The sequence below is a fragment of the Melopsittacus undulatus genome, chromosome 7 (assembly GCF_012275295.1).
Source record: "Melopsittacus undulatus isolate bMelUnd1 chromosome 7, bMelUnd1.mat.Z, whole genome shotgun sequence".
In the NCBI taxonomy this organism is placed as follows: Eukaryota; Metazoa; Chordata; class Aves; order Psittaciformes; family Psittaculidae; genus Melopsittacus; species Melopsittacus undulatus.
Window position 1 is genome coordinate 15,889,750 of NC_047533.1, and position 26,504 is coordinate 15,916,253.

At 37.5% G+C, this 26,504-nt stretch overlaps 1 protein-coding gene across 1 annotated transcript in view; it reads right to left on the reverse strand.

Moving 5' to 3' along the window:
• Positions 1–6,172: 6,172 nt before the first annotated feature.
• TAPT1 (transmembrane anterior posterior transformation 1) overlaps positions 6,173–26,504 on the reverse strand; it is a 48,411-nt gene continuing 28,079 nt past the window's right edge. The window contains exons 8-14 of the mRNA XM_034064937.1: positions 20,255–20,335; positions 19,290–19,399; positions 17,646–17,705; positions 16,230–16,298; positions 14,445–14,521; positions 10,879–11,039; positions 6,173–8,281 (exon numbers count right to left, since the gene is read on the reverse strand). Of these exons, the coding sequence (XP_033920828.1) occupies positions 8,055–8,281; positions 10,879–11,039; positions 14,445–14,521; positions 16,230–16,298; positions 17,646–17,705; positions 19,290–19,399; positions 20,255–20,335 (785 nt within the window). The 3' untranslated portion in view covers positions 6,173–8,054. The remainder of the gene's footprint in view (positions 8,282–10,878; positions 11,040–14,444; positions 14,522–16,229; positions 16,299–17,645; positions 17,706–19,289; positions 19,400–20,254; positions 20,336–26,504) is intronic.

The following is a 26,504-nucleotide window of genomic DNA, read 5'->3' on the forward strand; positions in this document are numbered from 1 at the left end:
GCAGAAAGAAAACAAAAGACCCAGATAATGACATTTGTCTCCCACTGGCTGCTGTAGCCTGGTGTGCTGGACTGTCCTCCCTGATTCTTTAAAAGCTGTGACTGTGCAGCCCAAGAAAGCAAGTAGCTTGAAAAGGCCCTGCAGTGGAAGGGTTGGAGCTGCTGTACTTGTAAGATAACTCTTTATCTTTATGCCTCCTTTACCTCCTATGAGGCGCTGGCTGGAGCTCAGATGTTCTTACCCTTATCTCCCACGGTGTATGCCAGGTTGCTGCATGCCCACACACAAATCCACCCCATTTTACATGGGGCAAATGGAACAAAGCCACCTTCCCGTGCTGATCAAATCATGTTATCACCATCACTGCCACAGCACCATCCCTCACCCTGGGCACTCAGCTGTTGGCTTTGAGATGTAAAAGAAGTCTTTCTTAATGATTCTCTCTGGATGCAAATGTACCATTTACTTACTGCAACATGAGGTCAGGTAGGAAACCTGTACTGTGGTACAAAGGTGCGTTATTTACGGTTACAAAGAGGGCTTTGACAAAGGCCTCCACGTACAATCTACATCCAGGAGAGCCTGTTGCAGTTCACATCAGGCCATAGCCTCACCTTGGCACCCATCAGCAGAGGGAAACCATACCTGGCCAAATTCCTGAGCAGTGTAACAAAGGAGAGGAAATATCTGCTCTTAGGAAGTGCCCCAAACCAGCCCCCATCCTTTACTCCACAGCTCAACAAGTCAAGGATTACACCAATCCATGCACAAGGGGGGTTGTTCTCATCTACATACTCAGCTCTTGCTCTATGGGGGCTTCTTGTCTGGTATCAGAGAAGATGCTGCTCAGAGGAAGACCTTCCCCAGGACCTGAGTATGTACCTGTGCAGAGCCAACTGTACTTTGAAGACCCGGCACCCTGCAAGGGGAACAAAAGCACCGACTAATCAGTGTTACAGCCAGATTTCATTCTGGGACTGATTCAGAGGCTGTTTTGAAGGGGCAAATAGCACGGCTTAGGAGTATGGAATAACAATGAAGGAAGACTTTACCCTACTTTGTCCCTACTACATAAACATATACAAATGCAACTCTGGAAATGTGCACCCAAACACATGCCATTCCTACTGTTACACTTCATGTATAAAGTTCTACATTTGCAGAGACTATTTTCAAACATTAGATTTTGGGTTTTTTTTTTTCAACTGGTTGAAGTTATTCATCAGCCCCTTCCTTCCTTATTTCTTTATAAATAAAATCATATATATGCTCTTTATGGATCATTAGCAAGCATACAAATGACACAGGCTTTAGATTGGATATCAGGAAAAAGTTCTTTACTGTAAGGGTGGTGAGGCACTGGAATGGGTTGCCCAGGGAAGCTGTGAATGCTCCATCCCTGGCAGTGTTCAAGGCCAGGTTGGACAGAGCCTTGGACAACATGGTTTAGTGTGAGGTGTCCCTGACCATGGCAGGGGGGTTGGAACTAGATGATCTTAAGGTCCTTCCCCACCCTAACTATTCTATGATTCTATGATTCTAAGTCCCAGTCTGCTGAGCATTAACCCATAGTAGGCAGGAGAAAATCCCTGATTATTTTTTTTCTGGGAAAAGGATTATCCTGATCAATTTCTCTTCAAGATACCATGAAAGACTTTTCAAATGCTCCATAATATGCTAAACAAAATTAACAGGTTTCACATGGCTTTTAGGCCAGAGCTCATTAATTAGGGAGCTCTGGTTTACAGCTGTTGCAGGATTGTGTTTGAAGGTTACCAGGTGTCCTCATACTTGTATTATCCTGTAGTGAAATCATAACGCTGATAATTTGATACCCATCTCACTATCACCACAGGCTGTCAACAGCTACTTGCAGCATTACAGCAAACCCAAAGCCAGTAATTAGAGACAAAATCTTGTTGTCTTATTATTATAAGTCAACAACTTTTTTTAATAGTCCAAGAGCCCTTCCCATATTAAGTTCCTGTGGGAGTATTTTCTTCTACAGGCAAGATTAATCCAAGATCTAGCTCATTTCCTTGCACCATAAGGAGAACATACAGGTAAACTGTAAGACCTGCAAACCGAGTATACTGTGTATTGGTCTCTTACTGCGCTCTTTCTGCTCTCATGGACTTCTCACATGAGGGATAAACCACAGATTATCCCGCTCCTTACAGTGGTTATGTGAAACTATGAAGCTTGTATTTTGGTTTCTTAGGGTTTGGGGTGTGGTTGCCATAACAAGAGCTTAGCATCTACTGCCCTTAGGCTCCTTGGGACAAAAGTCCACGTTACAGGAACATGGGACTTCTGGAATGTTGGTGTTTCAGAAAGCAGACTTGTCAGATCATTTAAATAGCAATAAAAAACCGATGTATATCCAGATCAAAAGCTGAAGCTTACCTCATACAAATTGCCATTTTGAACATAAGATGTACAAAGCAGGTAAATCGATTCCACATAATTACTCTGATGCCATTAGCAGAACATCTACTGTAAAAAATCACTTACTAAATATATACTGGGGCTTTGGTCCTTGCTTTTTAATGAGGGTTTAGCACAAAAACTGGCTAGAGAATTTACTCCTGCCCACATGGAGGTGAAATAGCATGTGGTCACTAAATGGCTGAACAAGCACCATAAACCATTACCTGAGATGGACCAAAATTCACTCTCCTTTTCCAATGTCAGAGTAATTTCAAATGACTAAAGACAACTCAAATTTTTAGGCTAACAGGTGGTTTCTCTACTATTATATTAAGGACGTTGTCTCACGTCAGTAGCTAGTGCCAAGCCTCAATGCAAGGCTCCTTTCAATTACAGATACAGCTTGCAGGTATCCGAGGGGAACAGAGCGTTAACTGACCCTAAAACAAGGTTTCATAGCTTTGATGTTAGATATGTGTGCACATGATACTTCAAGAATTGCTTCCAGAAGAAACTAGTTTAGCACAGCTCCTGCTGCCTTGGCTATAGAAAGAACTTGGCTATATAATGGTAATATTGCTGCCTTTAACAAGAATGTCAAGTTCAAACTTAATCTGCAGGAAAACTGTCATCAGGATTGTACTTGCCAACATCAACTCAGACACCCTCCTGCTTTGATTTGGTGTACTGAGCCCAAGGATGTGATGTCCAATGCTGGATTTTAACTTTCATTGCCACACTTCTCGCTAAATCAGAAGCATCATTTCCCAAGGCTCCACAATTCCGCTTCTCTGGATTACATCTTTGAAGCTGTTCTGAATGACCTCTTTTAAACTGTCAGCACCGCACAAGTGATTCCTGAGCTACCTTGATACTTCATTTATTTTCAACAGGAACAGCAGATCGAAGCATCTCTCAGGATCGGGCTTCACAGGAACATGCTCTGATGCTCAAAGTAGTCCACCTACACAGAAATGTATTGCTGCTTTTGTCCAGCAAACAGAGAAGGGATGGGAAGCAGCAACATCAACATAAAACCTGATCCTTCCCTGAACACCAGAACTGCTCTATTAAAAATATACATACCTTGCAACATTACCATCATACCAACCTGAGTAATTTCTGATATAAAAACATGAAAGTAGTAAATGCAATATAATAGGCAAATACATTGTATGTATTACACATTAAACACAGGACTTTCTTAGGAAAGCTTACAAAACTGCACCAGTCACCCTAAAATGAGAACCCAAAGCAGTGTTGCTGCAACCCACATCTTTGTACTCACCACAAATCAACTCCCCTCTCCCCCCAATGCTCAACGCTTTCTGCAGTTTGGCTGCAAGACAGAAGTGCCTCCAATAAAAGCAAAACCTTGGCTCAACTTGGTAGCATTACTCTCCTACAATGCGTAATGAATGGAAGATATGCACAACCTAAACCAGGAAAGGCACATTTCAATTAGAATCTCAGTTTATTTCATTGCAAACATGGTAATAGTGTTTGGGTCAAAACTGAGGAATGTTTAAAACCTATTATAAATTTGGATTTTTCTGTTATTACAGCTGCAAGCTAAGAATGTTCTTTGCTGTTATGCACTTGTGAGCTCCCTTACAACTCCTCTGTTGGCAGTGTTTTTTCTAAATCAAAGTATAACAGGTACTTAAGTCCTAGAAAAGGTCTGCCTTGGCTCAGGCTGTTGGCATGGCCAGTGAAAGATACTGTTCCCCTACAGAACAAGACACACAGAAATGACTCATTAGGTTTTTGACAACCTTTATTGTTGTAAGTATCCTGTATCACTACATATGGGAAAATTTCCTTGAGATAAGGATGGCCCCATTGTGCTGCTTCTACAGTGTTTGTTAGAGCCCCCTTGCTTGCTTCTTAGTACTTACACAAAGCTGTTTGGTTCCTTGGAGTCAGCAAAATTAACACAGTCCAAATGTCTAAGAAGAAGCAATTACTCTGAAGATGTTTCAAGAGCAAACTTTGTCTAGTAACTGTGAAGAGCATTCCTGAAGCCATCACTACCCAAGACTGACACAGTTGGTATAACCCCTAGTTTGTAAGACAATGTTTCCTAATGTCCTAATTAGACATTAGGCAGAAGTTCTTCCCTGTGAGGGTGCTGAGGCCCTGGCACAGGTTGCCCAGAGAAGCTGTGGCAGCCCCATCCCTGGCAGTGGTCAAGGCCAGGTTGGACAGGGCTTGGAGCAACCTGATCTAGTGGAAGGTGTCCCTGCTCATGGCAGGGGGGTTGGAACTGGATGAGCTTTAAGGTTCCTTCCAGCCCAAACCACTCTGTGATGATTCTATGAATGTTTCAGGGAGTTTGATTACATTTGTACTATAATTAAGTTGCATTCATCCTTGCTTACCACCACCAAATTGATTCAGAATTGCAGCCCAACAGCTGAGCAGGCATAGCAACCACAACTGGGCAAATACTGGCTTAAACAACAGGGACCTCAACAACTTTGCTGAATTACAGACTTCTAAATTAACTGTGTACTTGTGATTGTAAAACTATTCTGCTTGAGGGGAAATTCTATTTGGCTTATGAACATTTGAAAGGCTTCAGAAGATTAATTAAATAATCCTATGAAAGAACACAGTTGTTCCTTAATGCTCTCCATAATGAGTAATACTAATTATGAATACACACTCTACTCAATGTGTGCTTTTGGAATTATTTTGGCAACTGTAACCGTAATTGAAATACTACTGCTTGCATCAGAACCGCCTAGGTTTTATTTTTGGAGGGATTTATCAGTTGAAGAACATAATTTATTCACTGCTTAACCTCCAATGCTCTTATTTCATTGTTAAGAAAGGATCTTTTCACCAAAGCCAAACAAAGAACCATACCTACAGACAAGAAATGTGGTGTTTCTGGTTTGTTTTGGGGTTTGTTTCCCCTCACCACCTCAAGAGTTCTAAGAGGATGACCCAGGTCAGAAAAGTTGTGACCTCTCATTAAAGATGCCCTGCTAGATATTAAAGGAATCCCTATTAATTACAAACAAAACCATGACAACAATTAGAGAGCTCAGAGCAAGAGAAAACGATGAAATTTCATGTCCAGTTCGGCCCCTACCAGACTTCCAGAATTTAAGGGGAAGTGTTGCATTTGCAATGCCCTCTCTAACCAGTGCCTGGAGCATACCTTGGAATTACTGTGATCTGTACATCAACAAAGTTGCAACAAACACAGTGTAACAGCCATATCCCAAAGCCCAGTTAGTTAGCTCTGGTTACTACAATTCAAGTGTAAAACCAAAGCAACAAAGGCTGTCAACCTCAGCATGAGGATGCAGGCAGGAATTGACTTCAGTGAAGTTATCTGTTGCCATTTCACTATTGTCCTGTGCTAAGGAAAGGTTATGCCTGAGCTTATACTGCAGTTACATTTGGCTTTGCTGTGTAGGTGTAACTAGTCCAGTTGTAGTAATTGACTACATAAATTATAACTGCCTTAAGACATACTTTTTCATTTACATGGGTTTTACCTTTACACATCAAATTAATATCAAGCTGGCACTGATACCTTCTTCCTACAAATGGCAGTAAACAACTGCTACAAAATAAATCAGAAGTCATTGATAACCCAGTTGTTACCCACATTCGTGTCCCATATATGCAAGAATCTTACTTTACGGAAATCAGAATTTAATGCAGTAAATACATTGCAAGTTCACCAACTCTGAAAACGAAGAAAGAAACGTCAACGCTGTACTTGTCCTTTTTTAAACAAATATTACAAAATTGAATTTTATTGTTTCACACAAGATGCACATATAAAATTGATACAGAATGTCATTCGACAGAAAAAAAATGAAAGCAAATCCAAGCTTTCTTTAGCAACTGCTAAATAATTCAAAAATAAGATACACCAAATTGACAGATAATCTGAATTTCAATGTGTGAACATCTCCAATTAGTATAAAATACATCAAAAGTTAGAGTTTCAGATTTTTCCCCAGCACAAGTCCTCTTCTTTTTACTCTCATCCCTGAACAGTAACCACAGATTTTGGCCGCTCCTCCAGCTACTCTTGATGGGAGAGAGGCTGAAAGACTGCAGCAAGAAGTTCCCACCAGAGCAGAGCATGCTAACCTGTATGGCAAATCTCATTACCAAGTCTGCTCAGACACATGGTAACTGTTCAGCTGTCTCCATTTGTTATATTACTGTAGTCCTGCAAGTTTCAGGGATTAGCATATACATTAGACTTTCACATGTTCATAAAGCAAATAAACTTTGGCTTTCCCACTCTGACAAATTATGAAATTAGCAAAGAGCAAATTTTGTCTTAATTTGTTTGGCACTGAAGTACTTTTATGATACCTTCCCTTGGAAAGTGAAACAAGTGCCTAGTTAAATAGCCAAAAGGCATTTGAAATTAATGCGGTGTTTTACAGCAATTTATCATTAACTACAGGGTGTCTTTTGATACACGTCTCCAGCCTAAATTTTGAGCTCAAATTCATTCCATTCTTGGTCTGAGGATTCTAAACCACCTTTCATCAATTCTCCCACAACTGCATTTCACACCAGAAATTTACATGCATTGTAATGCTTGAAAGCTGTTTATAAATCTAGTCTATCTACTTAAGTGTGGCTAAACCCAATCAATTACAATGGATCATTCTGATCTGATCATCAGTATGAGCTTTTATAGCATGTTCTCAGGCATGTTAATACACAGATGTCACTCTTATCAGAGTTAAACCCAAAATGCAGTGCAATATTCTTTTCTGCTGTGTTAATGCCATACATACGGTTCCAACACAACGCTTGCTGCCATTAACACTGCCTTTCCTCAAAATACACAAGTGCCCCTTTATTATTTTTTTCCTACAGCAACAAAAAAAATCCTCAGCTTTTCAAAATAATTTGATAAATAATTTGCCTTGCAGGACACACAACACAAGAAATGAATATGCTTCATATTTGCCCAGTTAAGCAGAACCTTCACTACTGTGATCTTTCCTTGGTGTTCAGTATTTGGACAAAATAGTATGCAGTAAGTCCTTCATTTAAAGGCAAGATTTTATTCTGATTACAAGATTTTCAAGATACATCTTGAAAAGGTTTCTGTTGACAGGAGTAACTATCTTGACTTACTGTTTTATGTGCCAACGTTTTATGCATTTGTTGATATAAGCACGAGTTTTGGATTCTGCTTGCAGATGTTTAATAAAACAAGGTAACTGGAAAGGCAAGCTCCAGCTCAAGTTGCATACATTTCCAGGAATATCCTTACACTGGAGGGACCTTCATGACAAGTAGTATGTTCTGGAAGCATGGTTTCATAACGCAGAACAGGCTTATGCTTTTTTTCCAGTCTATTTTCCAGAAAAGTGATATTGCAGCTCTGCCACCAGGCTAGAAACTCACGATCCACCACATTTTCCAAGAGGCAAGTTAAAGATCACTGACTTGACCTGACCAGATACCAAGCCAAGTTACTTGTAGAAAGAAATTAATTTTTTTTGCCATTAATAATTTAAGTTTTTAAATAAATATTTAGGAGCCTTTTTCAGCAACTGTCCATTCTGGTAGCATCTGCTGTCCCCACAGCTCAGTATCCTCAGCACATCGATTAAAATAAAAAAATCTTAGTCAATTCTGTTTCCACAAATAGTAAACCTGTCTATCTCCAGCAAGTCTTTCTTTGCAGACCTGTGTTTTAACTCGGAACTGTCTTGGCTTATATCTTTTTCTTCTCCATCAGGAGTTGTCAGAAACTGATCAGAATTGCTTGTTACAAGTAAAGATGGTGAGTTCTCCTGGTGCACAGGTTGACTGGTAACTGACGTAGATCCATCTTCATCTGTGGAAATTCCTGTAGGAACAGGAGACAATTACAAAGATAATCACGAATTTAACACAGACATACTGACACACCTATGATGTCCAGATTCATCCAAAGCTGGTATGAAAAAGTGTGCTGCATGAAATCAGCAGAAGAAACAGAAAAATGTTTGTGGGAGCCGCTACCTCTTCTTAGTTTTACCAAGAGATTTCCTTTTCTAACTGTGTGAAAGGATAGAAAACGAATTCTGTGGAAGTTCAGATAACAAGCAACAGCATAAGCAGCAGATGTCAGGACATAAACTGCATTCTTCTGGTTTACATTCTCATTTTTGTTGGCTTAGGTAAAAAGATTTTTGATAGTCATTGTGTGAATCACACAAATATTTTCCACTGAAATGAAGAAAAGGAAACTCTGTAGTGGGAACTGGATGTGTCTAATCCTCTACATAAGCACAATAAACCTGTCTTCTCTAGGGGTGGCTAATAAATTACTCATGCACTGCTACACACTTTAATAGCACTTGCTGCTAAAGCTGTTCTATTAAAGATATCTATTTTTATTCCTGCCTCTTACTTCAGTGGAATTGAACACCAGCTCCATTAACTCAAGATATTTGTAAGTAATATCCATGTATTATTTCCAGATTTTGTTAAAACATTTAAAGAATTAAAATGCACAAGGAAATAATTTTTTCTTATTTATTATTTCCTCATAAAGACCAAATTATTGTTTCTAAAGAAATCTGAACTGTGTAGAACAGATTTGCCTAATGTGGAGAGTACTGCAGACTAGGCCAAGAGAACATTGTTTGTCAGAATGGCAGCACTATCCAAATTACTACAAAAACTTCTCTCTGTATAGCATCTCTTCAGTGTATACCATCTACTCCTTGAAGGTACATGGATTACTCCACACAGTCTTATGCAAGACAAAGGTACAAAACTTGCACTAAGAAAGGAGACAAGTAACGCTAATTACAGAACTTCATTACAAAAGTATTTTCTAACTCAGCAGCTTCCAGAGAGCTGTTCAGCCTATAAATGCTTACCAGCCTTTAGGACTTCCACCCTTCAAGAGCAAGTATAAGATTTTATCCTTCAAAATTTTAAACTGTGTCTGTGGTCGAGGTGGAAACTCTAAGGAAAATGAACTGACTTACATTATAAGCTGACAGAAAGTAGACCAGGTTAATTCCCTCACCCTCACACTAGTAGGAGATGGGTTGAGAGACTGTATTGAAAAAACTGTGGTAAGTGGGGCACAGGGATTAACCAGTATTCCAGACCTCTGCAGTAATAATGCAAACACAGAGAAGGCAGGTAAGGTAAAATTAGTCTTTCACACAATCGAGGTTTCTAATAAATAAAGAGCTGTTAAAAGGTATAACCCCCTCAAAAATTATTAAAAATTGAGCTTTTTCATCACAAATGAAAGTTAAGACTATTCCAAAAGTCAGGAGAAGCTTTTTGATTGCAGAAAAAATGCCTCTGCTGACTGACCTGGTAAAATTGCTGCTGCTTCAGCTAAAAAAGTCTTCAGGACTTATTTATTGTAAGTTTAAGGGTTAATCTAAGTAAGTACAACTTATTAAGTGTCATATTCAAGTGTAGTATTATCATTATGACAATTGTTTAATGAAATGTAAAAGCCATTCAGAATAATTCATATTACATTCTTCATCACGAAATGGAGCAACTCTATGAATTTAACTATTTAAAAATAAAGGTCCCCACCAAGTTTCTGCCTGTGATTTGACACAGGTGAGATACAGAGATTTATGACTGAAACATTGACCGATTCTTAACTCTATTGCTGGCGAGGCACTATCATGACTAGTAAGCACCTTACATTTCAAGCTTTTCAAGTCTTTGGCAAGCAATAGAGTGAACACAATAAAAGCCCCACTGTTAAGGTTTCTAGGGCTGTCACTGAGCTCTTCACAGAGGAAGATATACAATCCAATTCAGTTGACTGGAACAATGAAAGTTTCTATTTCCTTCTATAATGTGTCACAAGAACAGAATAATGCCCCATTGCAGGTATATATTAACCGCTAATGCTGAAGACGTATATGAGAAAACCACATTGCATGAACTTGAAGTGAGCAGACCAGCGGAAATACCTATTTGGATTTCATACAGGTTTTTGTTAATGTGTTCATGACAGCTACAAGTAATTATACCTATTGTGTGCCACATTTTACATTAATTTCCAGAAGAAATGCATAGCCTGCTTCCTTATCAAACTTCAGCTCTGCCAGAGACGATGTGTAAATATTTACTGATTTATGTAGTGAGGTGGCAGAGGACCAGATGATCTTTAAAGATCCATTCCAACCCAAACCGTTCTATGATTATGTGGGTGTTTTGAAGTTTCTATCACCTCCATGTACCAGGCTGGGATTTTGTCAGAGAGATGAGTATTTATAACCAAAAGATGATGCGTGGACTAAAAGCAATAAATTTTATTACCTTTACATGGTTGTGTTCATAGCCGTGATATGGTACAATTAAGGTCGAGCAACAGCGTTACTGCGCAGCAAACGATATCCTATATCTGGCTTAATACTAAATTCAGTCTGAAAGGAATTTCAGCTGAAAACATAACAAGGTAGTTAGCCTTACCTTGGGTAGATTTAAACGTGCTTTGCTGTTTGCCAGCTGGCTTCCCTGGGGTGGCAGTCAGGACAGGGTTGAATAATTTCTCCTCCATTTTTGCCTCCTTTACATACTGACAGGATTTCCCCAACAATACAATACTGTTAAGAACTTTCAGAGATATTAACCTGAAAAAAAGAAAAGGATTTGTTTACATATTTGCATTAGCATATTAAAATAATTGCATATTATTCAGACTGCAATTATTCATATTAAAATAATTGCATATGGTTACTGCTGTCTTGGAAGGATTAGCTAATAAATTAAATCCCTTCTACAGCAAGATCAAAAGGTAATTTCCTTTTCCTAATAATCTGTTTTGGATACAGTGCTTAATGTTTTGTTTATTCTTTTTTTCAGAAGGTTTTCACAAATTACAGGCTAATCATAGAGTCCTTTTTCACACTGCAGAAGACAGTCAATAAAACTCAACAAATTCAAACAGGCAGCACTGCATTACCATCACAGCACAGAACAGTGGATGGAGGATTTTCTATTATCACTAATCTGCAACACAAACTTCAGCAAATCACTGAAAGTCCCTTTTATACCTGTCTTCTCATTTGAAGAACAGGAAGGTCTCATCTACCACCAAGTGCTTTTAGATTTACAACTCAAATGAGCTTTGCAAAATCTGAGTTCCATTACTAGTATTACATGACATGCAGAGTAATGCCCATTCCAGAGGTGAAAGCAGAGGTGAAGCAGGCGAAGGTTCACAACAGAACAAGGAAATAGCAATCTATTCTCTGCAGGATGAATACAAATACTATCTACACAAATCAACCTATGTAACAGAACTGAACCAAATGCAGACTTTAAATTCATTCCCCACTCTGAAAATCTGTTTATTATGAATACTACTAACTGCCTAAAAAGAGGACTTGAAGTGACTATTCACAGATTCATGGAGTGGGTCTAACTGCTTAATCATAAAGTGACCCAAGCACAATTCAGCAGCAGCTTCACTGTTTCTCACTGCATTAATGTAACCAGAACTTGTCAAAACAGAAAAATAAAGTACTCTGCACTTTCAAGGGAATTTTATGCACTACATTTACATATAGAAGAAATTTAGAGATACAGAAGAATGAGCAGAGCAGACCATGCTCAGTACTCAGAAGAAACCAACATTTCAGTATCCAAGCAACCACAGAGATGATATATCATACAAGTTGAAAGCTGTGGTTCTCTACAATTGTATTAGGTTATCAGGGCAGATTTTGTTTCTGAGAGTTAAGAAGCTCTTCTCCATTTCTAATAAGTTTTAGAGGTTTGGGATTTTTTTTTTTCTGTTCCCCTACACTTTTTATGTCGTTTCTCCACTTTTTATGCTATATTTTCTACACTTTTTATGCTTTTGTTCCAAGAGAGTAGGTGCTTACAGCATGATTTGACTCTGATTTTATGAGCTCAGAAGCTGAAAAGGCCATAAATCAACACTGTACTGTATCAGTTCCAGCTTTTCATGGAAAATTATGCAAGAGTTTCTAGCGATTCTCCTTTATTCTTTTCTGCCAGTCCACACCAGGCTCAAATTTCTAACAACAATATAAGCTCGCAGTTGTTCAGAACCTTGTAACTATTACACACTATTGCAGTAAAATCTGTTCTCACTTTTCAATTAAGACAAAATAAACCAAAATGTATTTAACTCTTTTGACCTAAGCCTTCAAAGAACAGCACTTAATCCTTCATGTTAATCACATTACTTCTTCATGCCCTCTAGCCTCCAAGCCAGAAACAGAACTGGTCTGAAGCAGTGGAATAGCAGATGTAGGGAAATACATGTCAGAAAAAAGGAAAAGCCACTGAGCAGAACGAAGGTTCTGAGCTTGGTATACCACAACATGAATGTGTGATTCTAATAGAGAAAACACTTTGGACCACTTGTTCAAATACTAAGAATGAGACACTTTCCAAAGACTGGCACAGCTTTGGCAGCAGATTCATCCTGCCTAATATAATGACCATTTCACACTGTGTAAAGAAATAGCGAATAAACAAAATAAGAAGTGCTTGATACAGCTATTTAGATGGCCAAATGCCTCCCACAACACATTGCTAGTGAGCAGGTTCAGAGGTAAAGTACTTTGATGCTGGGCAAGTCAGAGCACAGAGGAAGGAGCAGAAAGACAATGTGATCCAAGGTCACATTGTTTAGTGCTTTTTATTATATAGAGCTAGTTTCAGAGAGAACATGGGCACAGCACATGGTATGCTGGGAAAGGAATCAAAGTGTGGTGGAGAAGAATACAGCAAACATTAATATTTGGCCTGTATGCAATATCCCAAAGTCTAGTATCCAACACTAAAGAGATGCGTCTCTACACTGATATGGGCTAGACACACCAGACCAAGTTTACATTTCTTGCAGATCAAGGTCAGATTAGAGATATGAGTCTAACTATTCATGAAAACTGTGCAGTAATCCTATCCTTTTCATAGGTTACTGTAAACCAGCAGCCTTCTCTTTTCCAGTGTACCTCCCGGCCCACTGTCCCAGACCTAGAAGTGTTTTACTTTCCATCCTGCTGCCTTTATTTACATACACAACTTGGTAGGACATTGGAAGAAATATTCCCACAATACCCCAGACAGGTTCTCTGTGCTGCAGCAACTTGAAACACTTAATTCTTTATGATCAATTTTAAGAGGACTCTAGTATCAACAAGTACCGAGAGGCAACAAATGTTAACACAATTCAGTACACAGCTTTCCTAGAAACTAGGACAGGTAAATTAGACTGGATTTAAAGTGCAACTAGATGCATCTCAAGTATGTTTTGTCTGGTGGGTAGTTAAGAGTAACAAAAGTATAAACTGATGTGGCAGTAAAGGGATACTTGCAAATGATTGGTTTTGGAAAACAAATTGCCACAGAATATTCAAGGCCAGACTGAAAAGGGCTTTGAGCAACCTGGTCTAGTGGAAGCTGTCCCTGCCCATGGCAGGGAGATTGTAACTATATGATCTTTAAGGTCCCTTCCAACCCAACCCATTCTATGATTCCAGGATTATATTTCCCAAGTTTACTTACTGACCCATCCTTCCCAGAAAGATGAGCCTTGTATTTACTTATTTTTTTTTCTCATATAGCTGTTTCCTAACAGGAATAAATCTCACATTCGGCTACCAGAGGGAAGAATTAATGATCCACTCGCAGTACTTACTGCTTATTTTTGTTGACAGATTCAATTTTTCATTCTTTTCACAGAAAATTTAATTCCTTAGAATTCAATTTCCCCTTTTATGCAGAGGTATGGTGCTTGTCTGTCAAATTCTTTCAGTTATTATTCAACTAGTTACTTTCATTACTGAAGTTACTTATTGCGGGCTATGATAGCCCAATGCAGTTACAGTACTTAGGGACCAATCTGCACTCTCAATTTCAGCTTATAAGCATGTTTTACATTTATGTTCTACTGACCATAAACTGTGTCTACACTTACATCTAGACATATCAAAAGAAGCTTTTTTCACCTATTTGATCAGATAACGATAAATACGTTTCAGTTGTGTGTATTTACTTACCCACAGTAGAACAGCACAACACAGACATAAGCTAAGACTCCCTGTACTTTTATTGAGCTTGTTACGACTCTGATGAGCTGTTTTAAAGACAAAAGTTAAACAGTTAAAATGCACAGCACACATTTATTACTGGAGTATTTTAACAGACCTTGCTTATTTGGTAAATTCAAGACAGAAGTAAAATTATTTACATTAACAGAAATTTATTCTAATGTTCTCCCTGGTAGTGCTTATTCAGCATTTTGGTTTGAGTAAGTATTACACTAGCACCTGCTTGCAACTTTGCCAAAGCTACAGTCTGGTAATGTTTATTTCTCCACTGATGTTTATGCAAAATACTGAGCAAAACCAACCCTTCCCAGAAGTCAAGGGCTGGAAGGTGAGTTAACCATTTTTGTGGAAAATGTCAAGAAATGCTGATGTAGTAAAACAGAATGAGTGTTTCACACTATGCTAACATTCTGAACACAAAATTGCTTTGTGGTCTAGGTATATGAATTCCAAGATTCAGTAACAAATGATCCTGAAACCTCAGGTCTACTTCAGTGTTTCACAGTTAGGGTTCCAAGTTAGCAAAACAGTTTATTTTAAAGCTATTAGTCTCAGGGATATCATATCAGCACACAATTTAATTGAAAAAAACATTTCAATTCTCACTGGATATACTTCGCTTAGTTATAAAAGAAATCATGATTATGACCCCAGCTAGTTTATTTTTTGGTGGCTTCTTTTTTTTTTTTTTAATCCTATATAAAACCAGGCAAAGTCTGTCAATGATATTTTTCCCCCCCTCTATGGAAAAAAATTACATTTAAGTTAATTCATATTGATACTCTTCCAGGAAAATGAAGAGTTACCATCCTGGCTGGCAAAGCAAGGGCACATCCCCAGTGTTAAGGTAACTACTTCTTGTCTGCATGTGTGTATGTGGAAAGTCAGACCAGCTATTTACACAAAACATTCTGCAGCAGTTAATTCAGAACAGAGAGCATGTGGACACAATTCCAGTAATGAAATAATTCATTTTATAGCACTGGAATGGGTTGTCCAAGGAAGTTGTGAATGCTCCATCCCTGGTGGTGTTCAAGGCCAGGCAGGACAGAGCCTTGGGTTTCATGGTTTAGTGTGAGGTGTCCCTGTCCATGGCAGAGGGGTTGGAACTAGATGATCTTAAGGTCCTTTCCAACCCTATTACGTGATTATATATATATATGTCCATGTAACACAGTTAACTATTTCAGAATCCTGTATTCCACAACAGCTCAGAAGCCCAGTGCCCCGTATTGTCATGGTTTAACCTGGCAGGCGGCTGAACACCACATAGCTCACTCACATAAAAGAAAACTTAGCATACCACTACAGGGAAAGCCATGAGGACTCCCATGAAAAACCTAAAAAAAACTAGTACACTACTGCTAACCTTCTGGCAACCAGCTGCTTTGACTCTTCCGAATGAATGAACAGGATAATTGCCAAAAGGAATAAATGTTTAATAAGCACAGATGTAGCTTAGCTCCACTGCTACAACCCAAGTGCTTATAAAATCTATAAAATTAAAAGATATTTGATTTTCTATGGAGAGATGATAAACAGTAACATATTTGTGAATTTACAATTAATATGGGATGCAGATTACACTGAATGCTAACTCAACCTTGCAGCACCATTTGTGTGACTTAGCATGATCATTTTGTCCTCAAAACACCAAAATGAGCCAGCTATCTCACAGGCGTATATTCTCAAAGTGAGATCTTACAGAAAACTTGAAGGAAAGATACAACTTACTAAAACAGCCAGTGGAAGAGGAATGAAGCCCATCCTTCTGGAAACCGAATCACTATAATCTGTATATGCCTAGGAAAAAACAGGAAGAATGAACTACTTATGCAAAAGAATGAACTTATTTTAGTTTGGCACACCCTCTAGATAAGAATCAATCTCTGCTAAACAAACAGTACCAGTATAAAGTGTACCTATTCACATTCTGAAATCCAAATGCAGTTATCTGTACTCTCAGACAAAAATGTAATACTACCATGACCAGCAAGATTAGCTTCACCATTCTAAACCAAGAGCAACTGGAGTATGATACAAATCTCTAAATTGAGAGCAATTAGGACACTGAATCCAAATGCACCATGATATTTCATGTGCACATTATTACTAGCTCAGAGACCTTTTTGTATTAATTTGACTTTGATCCTCAAATGCTGTAGAGAAAAACCCGTAACAGGGATAAAATTACAATTACTCATCATGCTAGTGATTTTAAATCATTCTATGAGCATCTATAATTAGCCTCAGGATAATTGTGTTAAAGTAATTTTGAAAATATGTTTACATTTGAACTCCCAAAACACAACTACTTTGCATGACAGCTTTCATGCAGTATGAAAAGTTATGCTAAAGTTAGTGGCTATATGATGTTAACTTATTTTCCACAGAAGATTCTTAGGAAAAGGAACGGAGCTTTGAGAACTACAAACCATTTTTAAACATGTAAAAATTATTTGTAACTGAAGGTGTCTAACCCCTTTATGAGGTGTAACTAATTCATTTCTAGCAATAGCTATTAAACATTCCCAAGAAAAGTACATAAATTATAAAAATAAAGTTAATTTAATAGGTAAAGCACTCATCCAGAGCACAGTTAAGAGACTCATCAGGAAAGATGTGCTGTAAATAGTCTTCCAAAAACCAGTACTAATGAAAAACACAAGCAGTTTGTGTGCTTTTTAAATACCTATGTCACAACAGTTACAAAATAAAAACATCCCTGCACACATGGTGAAGAAATGATATAAATTCCCAATGAATACTGCATTTTGTTGCAAACCAATTAAAATAAAGCAAAAAAGAACAGTAACTGAAAATTATCTCAATGACATCTTGTTAAAGTGAATTACTTCCCATTTATCTCAAAAACGTCGAAGTTGGTACAACCATCCCCTGACTATAAGTGTATTTGAAAAAGATTTCACAACAACATATCAAATAAAGCCTGAAGTGACCTTAACAACTGGATAAAAATAAGAATATATCCTGTTATCTCTGATTAAAAAGCAGGGTAGAATTTCAGTCCTGTAGGAGTGTAACAGTTCTGTATTTATTTAAGTATTTGTTCCAGTATCCAATATCATATTCTAGGATACCCGCTGTAACAATTATGTTAACACAAGATGTCTTTATTTTGAGGCTTACGTTTTTCTGTCGACTGCTAACAAGGTCAAATGCAAGGCTGGCTCTGTATTCACTGTAGACCTGGAAAAAATCCAGTACATCAGATGTGTGATTCATTTGTTATTACATTACAGAAGCAGCAGAGATATTAATAAATCTATGCCAGGCTGAAGTAGTCCAAGCCAGTTTTAGTTAGGTCTAACTACACCCTTCAACAGATGAGCCTATCTTTCCATGATAAGGTAACTTGTGTATACATACAACAAACAACACTATATTATAAGAATTGAATAAGACTACAAAACACTTGCTAAACTTGAGGACCATCAGAAACACAAAGTAAGAGAAATCATGTACACTTTTTCCCTACATTTCATAGTTGTTTTTAAGCTATGTGAAAGGTAGGACTGGGATCAAATTAAGCAAATGAAAGCCTGTTTATACACTAAGCAAGTGATCCTGTGAAACAAGGAAGCTGTATCAGAAGACAAATGTAGCTTATCTTTCTCTTTAAAACAGTTCTGTGTATTAAGACATAAAAGCATCTGTTTTAAGTATAAGTGGAAGGGCAGCTGCACTGCAGGTGTTCAAAACTTTTGAAAAAGTCTGACCTAGCAATCATAAATCTTTAGAACTTCTTACAAAAAATACAAGGTTTGTTAAATAAATCTTGCAAAAGTGTCATTCATGAGCCCCATCCTCCAGCTGTTTCAGCACACTGAAGCATGCTACACTCTTGGCTATCATGACTTCATTATTGCTCTTTTCCACACTCTCTACATGAAAGTAGGGCATGCATAAATGCCTCTGGCATAAGGGAGCTTATTAAGTACATCCATTAAACTTGTTTCTACACTGCACAATGTAGCTACTTTAGAGATACTGGAAAAGATAGCACTTACAAGTTCTGATCTCATTTCCTCAAAAGAGGTTTTAAAAGTGAAAAAACGCTAGCTCATCACTACACGAATTTATCAAGTACATTTGAACTCGCATGACATGCAAGACAAATGGCCAGTGTATCACGCCATAACACATAAAAAGTAACCTCATCTACTACTTTAAAAGCAGGACTGCATAATACATACGGCCTAAGAATTTTCAGGAGTTGGAAACAAATATAACCTACTTCATATTAGTGCTCCAGGGACAGTGGAAACATGTATCTCTGATCTCAGATTCCACCTTTAACACCCAGGCAACAACAGAGGTTCAGCAGCCTCACAAGATGTTTTTCCTAAACCCTGAATTTTAACCTACAATTCATTCTCATAGGAAAAGGTACAAGCTCTATCCAGACTTGTAGAACTAGTAACTTTCTGTCAATTTAACTAGATCACTTCACAAAATGATCTGCCAGTTATGTGGACTGTAGTAATTATGTGAACTGTTATACAACACTTTCAGTAATTTATGGATCTGGAACTGCTAATTTAAAAGCAGAGGTGTTTGTTCCACATTATAAAGACCCTCAGAAGTCTATTGCATCAGGAAATTACCAAGTCTTCCCAAAAAATATCTTATATGTGAAAATAATTTTTACATTTTCTGCACTGCAATAGATTTGAATATTAAAAAAAACAAACCACAAAACACAAAAAACAACCACTAGCAAAATAAACTACAGCTTAAAATAGCACTCAGCATTCCAAACAGGATACCTACATCAGCTGTGATGTCATTGAATTTTGTTATAAAGGCATGTTTCACAATATCCACCGCAATTTCTGAAGCAACCACCATGCAAACATCTGGGAATAACACCCAAAGATGATCTGAAGGTTGGGAAGAAACAAGTTAGGCTATATTTAATGTGATGCCAGTATACAGAACAAAAATTGTAACAATTCTGCTCAATAGTCAAAAGCCCTCAAGAGTCTGAAGAATCTATAACTTGTACATCATCACTCAACTTGCGGTGTGCAAGTTCTCACTTATTCCACTGCTGTTCTAGAAACCTATCAACACTACACAATCACACCACAGTTAGGATCAGGTTTTAAAGCCCTTGTTTTGTGAAGTTTAATCTCTGCTAGGAAGACAACCTTTGTATGTAATAGATAGTAGATGTTCAGTATGTATGAAGCAGAGCACCTGTGATTTAGACGCTTAAGTTAAAATTTATGTAGACTAGTAACATTCAAGTAAAATACACCACACAGATAAGGTCGTAAAACTGTTAAACAAGATTTTTAATAAAATAACTAATTTTACTCAATATGTATTCAATATAAAATCATAAATATAATCAATATTATGAATAGAAATTTTTGCATAATCTATCAAATTCCTATTTCATTAGCCTCATGAAATCAAACTCTAGGGGACCCTTCATCCTCAATGTACACCAATGAAACGGAAGAGCTGTGAAGAAATCATTCAAGATGCTACTTGAAACATAACTAGGAAGTTTGCAGCACAACAGTATATACTTCTGACAGAAAGGAGCAAGTCATTCTTATAAGAAAGCCAGAAACAGAAAAATTACAATCTAAGGAATCTGTCAAATTAGGTTTCCTTAATTAAATGTCCTAGTTATCTTTCAGATTGAGGAATGAATAGAAAGATACTGTTGTCAATAATACAGGAATCTGTCATTTTGTGTTAATTTTTTCTACTAGTTTACTCACCTGGATTCCATGAGAACTGTTCCATATTTCTTAGACATACAATTAATAGCAGCACATAGTTGGTGAACCTCTCCTTTATGTCTAGGTAAAAAAAAAAAATAAAATAAAAAAGCTGTCAACTCCAAAGAAACATTTATTTGCATACACAGATATCTACTCATGCTGAGTTCTAACATTTATTAAGTCTTCCTTAAACTATCTGATCAGATTTCAGGGGAGGGAATGATAGGAACCTCACCATGGACAGGATCTCTGCACTATGCTGTGGCCTGACTGGAGGTCTGTCCAATGCTGCATCAACTCAGGCTCCCCAGCACCAGAAGAGACTTAAGTTGTGGCCTGCTATCACCTTTCCTAATGCATTAATGAACCAGACTTGCTATCAACTTTTCTATGCATTAATAAAATAGTCATCTTTCTTGATAAAGTTTGTGTATTTCTTGGGCGATTCAAAAAAGAACCAGCACCTCCTGGTGTGAAAATGGAGACAATACACCTGGCCTGCCATTTCAAGTTATTATAGCAAGGCAAAATTTGTTTTCTGCAGATTGCAGATATCCAAACTGCTATATACTCTATCAAGTAGTGGGGTGGGGGAAGGTATTTCAAGACAACTATTACAGCTTAGTTAGAAGGTGTCTACTAGCCTTTCCCAGCATCACCTTTAAAAGGAACAGCAGGATACATTAGCTCAAGTCATCAAAACCATAAGAACTGTAACACAAAAGCAGTCCGACTTGAGAGTGAGTCCTATGACTTGCCCTCCCAGAACAGGCAAAGTCTTTCTTTCTCCTTTGGTACCCTATCTCCAGAGAAAACCTATACATCTTGCTCCAGGAAGGATCATGCTTTTTACTGTACTAAAAACCACCCAAACTGCAGTCACTATATTCTAGTATAAGAATATCCCTAATTTTAAAAAACAAGTTTCCAAATACTGGCAAGCCTGAAGGAAAGGTACAAAAAGAAAGCAACTACTCCTCCAGGAGAGGGGAACAAAAAGCATGAAGAATTCAACTAGAATGAGAAAGCATGCGCACATGTGAAAAAGTACATTATGGGGTACATAAATTCATCTCTTAGTATGGGCTGGGAAAAGGTCAAAGGAAACACAAGTTTCCAAAACAGAACAGGTGACATATGCATCGGGGAAGAAACAAAGAAATCCTTTGGTAAAATAATTCTGAATACCAGAGAAAACAGGACACAGGTGAAGTCCTAACCTGCCAGAAACACTCCAACAAGTCAAGTACATTCTTTTACGCTTCTGAAATCATCAAATACTGTTCATCTACCAGAACACAGTATTTTCTGAGAAAGCTAGTTAAGAGATATCAGTTGGTGCTGTCACCAACAGATTAATATGCAGTCCAGTATTCCTTGATCTATATTCTCTCTCACACCCACGGATAATTCGAAAATAATCACTAACTTCAGACTTTTGCCCAAAATCTCAAAAAAGTTTCATCTTGTATTTCCCACACTGCCATGATCATTCTCAATGATCATCAATGCGTAAGACAATATACATATCCCATCTTCAGTGCTTCAGATCCCACTTGAGAATTTCTATCTGTACAGGCCTCCCCAGGAAGTAAAGACCTTAATTCAGGGCTAAACATTAAACCATGTTTCAAGCAAGTCCTTCAGACATTTATTACCTGCTCAGAATATTACCTCATCAGTTGTCAGGATTAAATTGAGAAGGGAAATCTTTGGCCTTAAATTTCCTCTTACACTGTAAAAATAAACTTCCATAAAAATTCTCCCGCAATAATTTCTGGGACTGGATGACAGGTTGACACCTGCATTTCCCCTCTGCTTATTTTTCCAGTTCTTACTGGCCTCTCTTCTAATCTCTGCTGCCACAGCTGTTCAAGGCTGGAGTGAGAGGAATGACTGAGGCTGCTCTTCTTCATCCGCGTCCCTCGCATCAACTGGTTGTCAGGCTCAAGCACAGGAGAAAGGGCATTTTACAGTAGCTTCATCCATAAACCCAAATGATTCATTTCTCACCATTATAGAAAAGGACAAAAAAAGCTCCAAGATATCCAAAACAACCAACGGCAATTAAACCTAAACCCAATTAAAAATGCAGGTTTTTTTTCTAGTGGTTCTGTGCAGTAAAGCCTAAGAAAGGATTGTACTAAGCCAAATCAGATTTTAAATATTCTTCACCCCATTTACATTAATCCTACCATTCCAATTCAAAAGGAATTCTATGCCCATATTAATAACACATTCTGCCCTTCTCTAAATCCTTCTGGAAAATACAGACATTCAGTTTAAAGGACCAAACAGATTGCCAACAGAGATCAAAAGTTGAATTGCTGATGTGTCACAGGGCATCATCACTATTAAAACACATGTAAAAGACTACAGAAATGGATGCAGTTGGAAATAAAGGATGTTCCTAGGACAACACTGCATCTAGCATGGACTAGTGTAATTAATTAGCCAGTATCTCACACAACTGATTACTGAACCCATTCAGGCAGGACCTGAAGTCTGAAGAGCTTAGGTACCTGGCAGTGGTAGCTACCTAGAAGGGCAATGAAATCCCAACAATTGAACAACAATTCAGAAGAGGCACTTCTATTTGCCAACGTAGAAAATAGTCTTTAGAGCACCTAGTAATTTCCTTCCAGATTCTCTGATACATCATGTAGGAATCCATAATCAGGAAGGAAAACATAATTTTGATCATGTTAATCTCAAGTGTTCATACATTTAGATCAAAAGCTGATTATAAATCATAGCATGTAAGAAGTGAAACATGGTTTTACATCTAGGCAAATGCTAATACACTTTAGTGACAACTACCTCTTAAGAAGTGACCAGAGCACAAGAAAGGATCAAAGACCGAACAAAGAATCATCAGAGGTACTGATCTATCTCAAATGCGCTCCTGCCCCCAGATCCTTCATCCTTAAAACAAACAGCTGAAACAGAATAATAGCATTAAAAAGTCTAAAGCCATATGAGAAAGCAGTGTGAATTCCAGAGACCAAAGGTAAAAATATTTTTTTCAATATTCTGATCAAAGCCAAAAGAGACTTTTAAATCAGGAACAAAACAAAAATAACAGAATTAATAAAAAAAAGACATTCTAAAGAAAAAAAAAACCCTGAAGTTTTCTAAAGCTTCAGAATAATTATGTTAAATTTTTTGAGATGAGTGATTTAAAAAAAATCAAGGAATAATCAGGCCAAACAGCCAACTGAAGCTAACAGCACAATGCACTGCACGTAATGTACTACTTCATGTGATGTACAATTGTGTCTTGTGAAAAATTTAGTTTAGAGCACAGCTTGAAATTAAAGTAAGACATTTGAAAGCATAAAGGAAGGCAGCCTGCACTGGGTTTTCAATAATGATGAAAGAGCTTCTCTTTATAATTTTAGTCTTTTCATTCACTAGTTCTAAACCCTACAAAACGAGCTATATCAAAAAGAGAATATATTATTTAAATGTAAAGAAATATTTCTTCCTGCTACAGCAAATATAAGGTTTGTCTTCTGTATAGAAATCTCTTCCAATCGCCAGTGTTTAGACTGCCTGAGTGTACATAAATTTCCTAGTAAAAGTCAGGTGACAACATGAAAGTACTTTTGCTCCAGCTGAGAAATGAAAGCTGCTGGAGCTGATATGCTTGAAATCACAGATTCCATAGCTGCAATCTCAAGCAGGTACACAAACCCCAAGATGTTTTCTGACCTCCTGCACCTAAAAGATAAGAGGTTTGATTTTTTTATATAACTGTAACCAATGTATATCGTGTGGTTTGTTCCACTGTTTTTTATGTAGATGATTCACAGTTCCTTTAGACCTGAAGTTTTACTCAAGTAGCTGTTACAGCAGAATTTTAATTGCCCATACAAAGATGAGAAGGACCACTGACCCCACTGCACGAAGTTCAGGGCTGGAAACACTGAGAAAAACAGCATAACCACAGAAAGATCTGCCTGCTATCCACAAGCCAGTGCTGAGCACAATGCCAAGTGAAAATGATTTAATGGTATTTAGCTTCTGTGTATAGTTTGGTACCTTTTCACTGAATTTAAACCATGTGATTGGGAGAACAATAATATTTTAGGAAGAGCCTCAGAAAATGTGGGGCAAAGGGTCATCTATTCACTCTAAGCTTAACCAGCTACTGTTGGCATTGTTGCTCAACAGCAAAGACTGCAGACCTGAGAAGGCTGCTAGAAGAAACCAAGAGAAAGGTGGGAAATATATACAGGAATATATAGAGGAAAGCACTGTATTTAGTGCTTTATTTTAGCACTTTAGTCCAGCCATGCAGTTGTAGCATACTGTGTTCTAGGCTGCACATGACAATCCAAAGGCTAACTGGAATCTCAGTGCACAGGATATAGCATAGTGTAGTAGGACAACGCAAGATGCATGACCATTTCAGTTGCAGGAAATAAAACATTTAAAGGGTGACAAAGTTATCAGAATACATGAATTGAAGCAATACTGATCCATTCCTACTGAAGCTGTGACACAGTAAATATGTTTAAGACGTGAAAACCTCTCCTAAAACCTGTCTACATTATTTATCTATGAGAAGAAAAACATTGCTATTTATAACCATACTGAAAAGTGTTCTGGGAAAAGTTATCTGTTTGAAGGGAATAAATTAGCTTGTTTTGTGCACTCTTCTGTGTATGTACTCACGTACTTCTATCCCCATATGGTACAATGAATGTCATCACTTTTTCCACCAGGGAAAATAATGGGAGACCTGACGTTGCTATTACAGGTCTTCAATAATAATGTCTAGCAATAAAATATTGATACACATTTCTTCTAGCACACCGTTGCAGGTGCTTTTTATGGAGGAAATGACTAGCCACTTCTAATAGCAGTCCCTCATTTATTTCAACATTTAAATCAAGAAAGAGGCCTCGCCTTCCAATAGGAGACCTGCTTGCATACCTGTAACTATTTCCTGCAAGTACTGTGATTAATGAAAGAAAATTTAAGGAAACTCATCTTTTTTCTGTATTTTAGTAAACATAATTTTTGGATGTTCTCACTGTAAATTTAAATACATATAGTTTAAAAAAATGTAAGTATTTAAATCTTGGATACAAAAATACATACTCAATACAGAATAGGCATCTTCTCAACCCAGCAGGAAGATTACTTTAGTTTTTTTTTTTCTAAGAATTCACAGGGTGGATGAAAAATCAGTGCTTATTTTTCTGTTATGTGACATATTCAAGATTTTTGTAAATAGTCTTTCATCCAAAGCATTACAAACCAACTGCCATTTCATATTTGCATGTAATATTATTGCAGTTTGCAATTAGACAAAAATCCCATCAATAGCCAGAATTCAAAACCTGAAGCGCATGTTCCGAAAGTTTAACTCTGGATTAAAAAAAAAAAACAACCAAAATCTGTTTTTAAAATAAGCAGCTACATTATTAATATTTTTTTTAACCTACTGAACATTTGAGTTCTTTGGTTTGAAAAATTAGCAGCTGGAATTGAAAAATATTTTCTATTTTGCTGGCTTATCCGTATAAATAGCTTTGACCAGAAAAGTCATATGCACAAAGTAACAGAAACAAGTGTGCTCAAAGAGCATAAAACATTACAAGCAAAGAAACTCTAAAACAACCTTAAACTTCAATCTCTCCTATTAATTCTGAACCCAAGAATTCAACAAGTATTTTGATAGCTGACAGAAATATTAGAAACAAAAGTATTAGAAAGGATATCTGCTTTTCCTCATAAGACACACTGCATAAGAGTTCCCAAATTTAATACTAAGCATCAAAACAAGTAAGGAGTATCAGAAGCATAATGTGTTTCCTAAGTACTGTTATCTTGATAGCATGTCAAAAGATAGTCACCACTGGTAAATCCTTCATAAGCCACCTACTTCATCATTACAATTCTTTTTAGGGATGGGGGAAATATTCCAAGACCTACCCTCCCAGCTGCCCAACAACATCCATTTGGATATCAATGTCAACACAGCACACTACACATTCAACTTTTCAAAAACACAGACTACTTCAGCCACTTTGAAGCATGGATTATATAAGTACATAACTTAAATCTAAGATTCCTGTTTAATAATGAATTCAGCACAGAGCCAATAGGATGCTTTAGAAACGCAAATAAAAGCTAGCCATTTAAGAAAAAATGGTGTTTGTGGAAGCAGAATCCCAGTTTCATCCTACTGAACCGCATCGTAATAGGGGAAGTAAGGCATTCAAGTCAATGCTCA